Source organism: Diaphorina citri, unplaced genomic scaffold (genome assembly GCF_000475195.1).
Source record: "Diaphorina citri unplaced genomic scaffold, Diaci psyllid genome assembly version 1.1 scaffold346, whole genome shotgun sequence".
NCBI classification, from domain to species: domain Eukaryota; kingdom Metazoa; phylum Arthropoda; class Insecta; order Hemiptera; family Psyllidae; genus Diaphorina; species Diaphorina citri.
In genome coordinates this window covers 104,437-112,232 of record NW_007377781.1, presented here as the reverse complement: position 1 = coordinate 112,232, position 7,796 = coordinate 104,437, and the positions used below count along the sequence as shown (strand labels likewise).

Genomic DNA, 7,796 nt, shown 5'->3' with positions numbered 1-7,796 from the left:
GAGTCAGTCAGTCTTAAAATAAGCGATTTTCTAGGCCCCTTTTCTACCCCTTCCTTTAACAAGCAAGTATAGCTTAACATATGGTCCAAATTAATGGAGTTATGATAGGGGTAAAAATGGCTCGAAAGGTTTCGTGTAATATACACACTGGCGTGCTGAGGCCGGAACTTGGCCTGGCGCACTGCCGTGCGCCTAGATTATTAAAATTAAATATGAACAACAATTATAGCACAGTCTCCATCCCTTCAAGTTTTGGCCAACACCTGAGAGCAGCCGCACGCGTTTCGTTCTTATTGGAACTCATCAGTTAGACATAGCTCTCAGGTGCTGGCCAGGAATTTGGAAGTGTTATTTATACTTCAGAGATGGAAATTGTGGAGAAACGAGAACCTGCGTTTTCTATGTAAGATTATATTTTGTGTTGAGTGTTGTTGTGAGCGCCACAAAGTTTTCAACGAGATTTTAGCACAAATTAACAAAAACGAAACCTTAAAATCCTTCTAAAGGGTGTCCCAATAAGAACGCAAGATTTGAAAGGGTCATAACTTTTTTATGCATTGCTTTATCTTGCCCAATCTTTGACAGATTGATTGTAAACATATCAAAATTAGTCATCATGTAGTCTAAAACTGTTCAACACCGCGTTAGCATAATAAAATCGACACATTATCACTTTAGCGTGAACATTTTCCTAGTCGTGTCATTTTTTCGTTTTTCTGACGAGAAATTGCCTCCATGGTCATGTAATTTTACCCCCCTAGACTATTTTTTTGTGAGGGTATCTAAAGTCACAGGTTTACATCAACAAACCCACAAGCTTTGAAGCATTGAAAGTTGCATCAACGAAACAGCCTGATTTTCTCGAATTTGTCATCGAAAATTTTGCCAAAAGGAAATGAATGTACCATTAAAGTCGAGGAAGTTATCTGTCTGATTATTATTCCATACAAAATTTCAGAATGTTTACTTCTCAAATCATCTAATAAGTCCATTTTATTCCATGGAGAACCATGCTTAATTAAACAGTCAAATCTTGCGTTCTTACTGGGACACCCTTTTGTTTGAATAGATAGAAAATTGGGAATACAGGGTGGCGCGGCAATTTCCTTTTTTGAAACGTCCACTGTGCAGCCGCAAATGCAATTAGCCAAGTTTATGACAAGTTCAGCAGATAAAAAAAAAAGATGGAAATTTATGTTTCAATGTAGTTCAGTCCTAAAAATGATTTTAACAAAGCAGCGGAAAGCATACTATATTTTACTATAGGCTTATTTAGCCTATAGTAACAGTGCAGCGCGCGTTTCGTCTTCGTTATTTTGTTCCTCTTCGGGGTTTTATGGGGCTACCTGAAGGCTGAAGTTTAGCAAGATCTTAGAAAAACCCTTGAAGAATTGAAGCAAAACATCCGACGAGAAATAGGCCGTCTGCCGGTAGCAATGTTGAAGAAAGTAGAGAGAAAGTTCAGAAATCGCCTCCATCAGTGTATCGAGAATGGCGGTCGTCATTTGAATGGAGTACGGCTCAAAACAACATAAAGTCAAATTCCCAACATTTCTTGATGCTAATCCATCAACAGAAGTCACAAAGGAATCAGAGCTTTTTTTTTCAATTGACGTTTCAAAAAAGGAAATTGCCGCGCCCCAACCTGTACATTAAGAGTTGATTGTATACGAGTAGGTAGGTAAATTATCTTCACTAGACTACCTATTAAATCCTTTTACCACTGTAGAGTTTACTACAATCTGTTTAAACTATGTACTTGGTTTAGTTGAACTTGTTAAACAATCACGTAAAAAATGTCGAATACTTATCTCAGATTTCGTAACGACAATAGACCACTTGTGGAACTAAATGTAAAATGATCGAATGCAACTCACCTTCTGCTGTTATGGATTCGGTGGATCGTGCTTTCCCTGGTGTGCAGAATGTAACAAGAAAAAAAATCTATTGTAACTTGCAAGAGAAATATAGGTACACTTTGGTCATTGGTAGGAGTTGGAATATTGATCTACTTACCAGAACTATCACTACCACCCTCCGGACTTCCTGAGGAATACATAGTGGATAACTTTCCGTCCAATATAAACCGGAACCAGCCGTTGGAGCCATTACTCAGTTCTAGGGCTGCCACATCCGACCAAACGTAGAGACAATCCCTGCCTCGAACTAGACACCACTCCTTCCAATGATATGCTTTACCCTGCAAAACCACCAAGTATTAGGCCAATTCAGAATGAAAAGCCAAAACTGCTTTCAATAAGTTGCTATATCGACAAGCGTTCATAATTATTAAATATCTAAAATACAGGGTGATTCAAAAAAGTGTGCAAAAACTCTAACCACATGTTTTTGGGGTCATTTTAGGGGGGGTCAACTCTATAGTAAAAGTTGCGAAAATCCTTCCTAAAGGAGGTACACGCCCCAAGTTTCAAATGCGCCTGCAATTTTGAAAAGTATGCAATGGGTTTTTCTATTAAACTAGTTAAATTTCAGAACTCTGTATTAGTTACCTTGTTATCCAACACTACAGGACTAAATAAACACTCTGTATTAGTTACCTTGTTATCCAACACTACAGGACTAAATAAACACTCTGTATTAGTTACCTTGTTATCCAACACTACAGGACTAAATAAACACTCTGTATTAGTTACCTTGTTATCCAACACTACAGGACTAAATAAACACTCTGTATTAGTTACCTTGTTATCCAACACTACAGGACTAAATAAACACTCTGTATTAGTTACCTTGTTATCCAACACTACAGGACTAAATAAACACTCTGTATTAGTTACCTTGTTATCCAACACTACAGGACTAAATAAACACTCTGTATTAGTTACCTTGTTATCCAACACTACAGGACTAAATAAACACTCTGTATTAGTTACCTTGTTATCCAACACTACAGGACTAAATAAACACTCTGTATTAGTTACCTTGTTATCCAACACTACAGGACTAAATAAACACTCTGTATTAGTTACCTTGTTATCCAACACTACAGGACTAAATAAACACTCTGTATTAGTTACCTTGTTATCCAACACTACAGGACTAAATAAACACTCTGTATTAGTTACCTTGTTATCCAACACTACAGGACTAAATAAACACTCTGTATTAGTTACCTTGTTATCCAACACTACAGGACTAAATAAACACTCTGTATTAGTTACCTTGTTATCCAACACTACAGGACTAAATAAACACTCTGTATTAGTTACCTTGTTATCCAACACTACAGGACTAAATAAACACTCTGTATTAGTTACCTTGTTATCCAACACTACAGGACTAAATAAACACTCTGTATTAGTTACCTTGTTATCCAACACTACAGGACTAAATAAACACTCTGTATTAGTTACCTTGTTATCCAACACTACAGGACTAAATAAACACTCTGTATTAGTTACCTTGTTATCCAACACTACAGGACTAAATAAACACTCTGTATTAGTTACCTTGTTATCCAACACTACAGGACTAAATAAACACTCTGTATTAGTTACCTTGTTATCCAACACTACAGGACTAAATAAACACTCTGTATTAGTTACCTTGTTATCCAACACTACAGGACTAAATAAACACTCTGTATTAGTTACCTTGTTATCCAACACTACAGGACTAAATAAACACTCTGTATTAGTTACCTTGTTATCCAACACTACAGGACTAAATAAACACTCTGTATTAGTTACCTTGTTATCCAACACTACAGGACTAAATAAACACTCTGTATTAGTTACCTTGTTATCCAACACTACAGGACTAAATAAACACTCTGTATTAGTTACCTTGTTATCCAACACTACAGGACTAAATAAACACTCTGTATTAGTTACCTTGTTATCCAACACTACAGGACTAAATAAACACTCTGTATTAGTTACCTTGTTATCCAACACTACAGGACTAAATAAACACTCTGTATTAGTTACCTTGTTATCCAACACTACAGGACTAAATAAACACTCTGTATTAGTTACCTTGTTATCCAACACTACAGGACTAAATAAACACTCTGTATTAGTTACCTTGTTATCCAACACTACAGGACTAAATAAACACTCTGTATTAGTTACCTTGTTATCCAACACTACAGGACTAAATAAACACTCTGTATTAGTTACCTTGTTATCCAACACTACAGGACTAAATAAACACTCTGTATTAGTTACCTTGTTATCCAACACTACAGGACTAAATAAACACTCTGTATTAGTTACCTTGTTATCCAACACTACAGGACTAAATAAACACTCTGTATTAGTTACCTTGTTATCCAACACTACAGGACTAAATAAACACTCTGTATTAGTTACCTCATTATCCAACACTACAGGACTAAATAAACACTCTGTATTAGTTACCTCGTTATCCAACACTACAGGACTAAATAAACACTCTGTATTAGTTACCTCATTATCCAACACTACAGGACTAAATAAACACTCTGTATTAGTTACCTTGTTATCCAACACTACAGGACTAAATAAACACTCTGTATTAGTTACCTCATTATCCAACACTACAGGACTAAATAAACACTCTGTATTAGTTACCTCGTTATCCAACACTACAGCAATGACTTCGACAAGCATAGTGCCCAGATTATACGTAGGAGCATCTGGTTTACAGATTTCAACAAGTAGAGAGCCTTGAATATAATGAACCATCTTCTTTAATAAATTCAAACTGGCTTTTCTGAAAATCAATAGACAGTTTAAAAAAAATATGTCAATGGACACTTTTAGGAAGTATCGACAAATTGCAAGGAGTCTGAGTCTCAGAGTGAATCATCGCATATAAACTAGTGCTTCTTTAGGAAGAATAAATTGAGGTGTCTCATATTTTTTTTTTCTTTTTTTTTTTTTTTTTTTTTTTAAGGTCATTTTTTTTTTTTTTTTTTTTTTTTTTTTTTTTTTTTTAAGCGCTTAAAACGATAGAACGTAAGATTAAAAAAAATATTGAAAAAAAAATTGAGGAAATTCCATACAGTAGTTTCGAAGATACGACGATAGAAACCCGGAGCATCTGAACCGAGTCATTTGACTCGTAGCGGCAACACTGTATCGGCGTCTGACGTCATACCTAGATATCGCTAACCCATGCACGTAGGAATCAAGGCTGGGAAAAGGTGGTATACAAAATATCTCAAGAACGGTTTGTCGTAGAGTGATGAAATTTGTAGAGTGATGAAATTTGGTATGTTATTTTGGAATGGTCCAAGGTACAAGACTATCACAATTTGGTAAAAATCGGACAGTCACTCATCCAGATATCAACCAAAGTCAATGTTGCTTCGGACTTAGAAAAAAATACAAAAAAATCCAATTTTTTGATACTTTATATAATTCCTTATTACACGGGGAGTATTTTAAGATAGAAAATTTTCCACCAAAAATCGGCCGCCGTAGGCGGCTCAGGCTCGGGACATTGACTTTGGTTGATAAATTAAAAAAAAAAGGTTCAATTTTTGAACATTTTAAACGATCTCTTATTACATGGGGAGTATTTTGAGATAGAAATTTTTCCACCAAAAATCCCCGCGAAGCCCCGGGAGCGCGCAGCGCGACCGTATACGCAACTCCGCGTAGCGAACACGCGAAGCCCCCGGGGGTGGAGGGGGGCGGGCTTCGCCCCCCTCCCGAGCACGAAGTGCGAGTATGTTTATATTAGACATCCTAGGTTATAAAGTTATGAAATAGGTAACTACAAAACGTATTACCTTTATATGATACAATGGATACACGTTCCGGTTTTGATCTTATCCGACTAACTTGAAAAAGTCCACGGAGATGGACGAAACTCGAGTCGGATAAGATCAAAACCGGAACGTGTATCCATTGTATCATATAAAGGTAATAAGTTTTGTCGTTACCTATTTCATAACTTTATAAGCGTTCATAAGTCAATAAATTTAGTTACCTGTAATATCTCCCTCACATCTTCAGTGTTGGGATCGATATCAGGAGTTTTGTCTGGCTCAGTGTGAACTGCCTTGGCCATTGTCCCATTTTCTTGCCCCCCTGCTAGCTGCAGAACCTTACTAAAGATGCCAAGTCGTGCGAAATGGTCCAGGAATATGGCCTGGGCTTTTGTCATAAGAGATTGAATAATAGTAAGCACTACAAGGTGACCATCCTCATCTTCCTAGAATAAGAGGAAAAACAATCCTTTACTTCATCAAGATGGGAGTGTTTTCTATTTAGAATAAAGTTCGCTCCGGATGAGAATCGGAGTCGCTAATTAGGTTTAATAATAATAACTAAGCTTACAGAGATTTCAACAAACGCGTTCTCCCTGATTCAATGGAGAGTGATGAACCGCTAACTTCAATGGTTTTTTAAAACACATGCGGACTCAAGGTGAACTGTTTTTCTTCTGGGACCACATCCAATAAAAGCGACTCGAGATTTTATTTTAAAGAATGTCTTGGATTTCAGCTATTATTGTACGTAGAAGAGCCCAAATAGTGTCAAATGAAAGACAACATGAAATAACTAAAATATTAAATTCAACATTACTTAGAGGGTGTCAAAAATATCACTCTCTCACTCAACACACACATCCAGTTTTTTTTTTCTTTTCTCTCAATAGATCAGTTGATGTATTACAAATAGGGGGTTTCCATTTAAGATTTTGAAGTTGACCCCCCCTGGGGCCGACCCTGGCTCCGACCTCAATTTGGTAACTACTAGTGGGATTTTAAAAGATAAAACACTACCTTAAATTTCAGATTCTCACCTTTAGGCGTTGAAAAAATATTCTTCCTGCTTCCAACTAAGTAGGTATACACGGTAAAGTATTTAGGTCTAAATTGAATTCCAAGTCAAGAAGCTTTTAGCGAATCTATACGTATAAGGATAGCAGGAGATTTCAGGAGAATAATCTATTCGTATAAGGATTACAAGGAATCTGTTCCAAGGATAAGCTCAAAGCTTAAGACCCCTGCATCCCTTTGCTTTGCTACAAAGTCAAGGGTTTTACCTTAATATTGTCAATGTTCAAAGTCTTGTCAAAAGCACAACAAGCTTGACGGGCTCTCTGTAAGAGGGGCCTGAAAACGGAATTTGAGTAAAATAGCTTTGAAGTTTTTGCTGATTTCCATTGAAAATGAAAAGAGTTGGGAGGATTTTACAAAATCTTATGGTCTGTGAATTATGGAGAATATCAACATGGTTTTAGGACTTATTTTTTAAGAACATTGTGCGTTAAAAAAGGCGTATCATTTAAAAAGGGCCACAACAGGAGTCCCTTCTTTGCTTGAAAGCCTTCAATTATTAGTTAGTTCAGAGAAAAGACGTTGAATTTCCAGCATGTTGTAAAGATGTAAAGATTCTCGGAACCCATCGCACGCTGTAAAGTTCGTTGAATTTCTCTTAAGACAAAAAGCTCTCTCTCCTTCTTCCCTTATTTCTACACCTTCTTTCTTCCTTCTTCACATTTTCATTATATCCCCCTCCTCCTCCTTTAATTTATCCTTCACGTCCTTCCTTCTTCCTCCATCTCTTTTTCCTTTTCCTCCTCCTTCATCTCGTTATTCTCTTTCTCCTCCAACTCATTTTCTTTCTCTTTCTCCCCCCTACTCTTTTTAGTGAACTAGTCAGTCAGAGAGTCAGATCCTACTCCGTGTATACCAAGTTGAAGACATGTGTTACGCTCAATGACCAATGACTTAGTATGAGTAGTCCACACTCCACACACTAAAAATATGTATAGTTAAAAAAGTTCTTTTCTATTACATATTTCAGGATCTTTAAGACACTGTCAATTGAGTAGTT

General features: G+C 36.6%; 1 protein-coding gene across 1 annotated transcript; it reads right to left on the bottom strand.

Annotated features, from left to right (window-relative positions):
* Window positions 1–348: 348 nt before the first annotated feature.
* Window positions 349–6,765, bottom strand: LOC108251840 (E3 ubiquitin-protein ligase HECTD1-like). Its single transcript, XM_017443500.2, has 3 exons — window positions 5,941–6,765; window positions 2,017–2,200; window positions 349–1,913 (listed from the first exon to the last, which is right to left on the bottom strand). Exons 1-3 carry the CDS (start codon window positions 6,115–6,117, stop codon window positions 1,813–1,815), a joined length of 462 nt encoding a protein of 153 aa, XP_017298989.2. The 5' UTR covers window positions 6,118–6,765; the 3' UTR covers window positions 349–1,812.
* Between the last annotated feature and the right edge of the window lie 1,031 nt (window positions 6,766–7,796).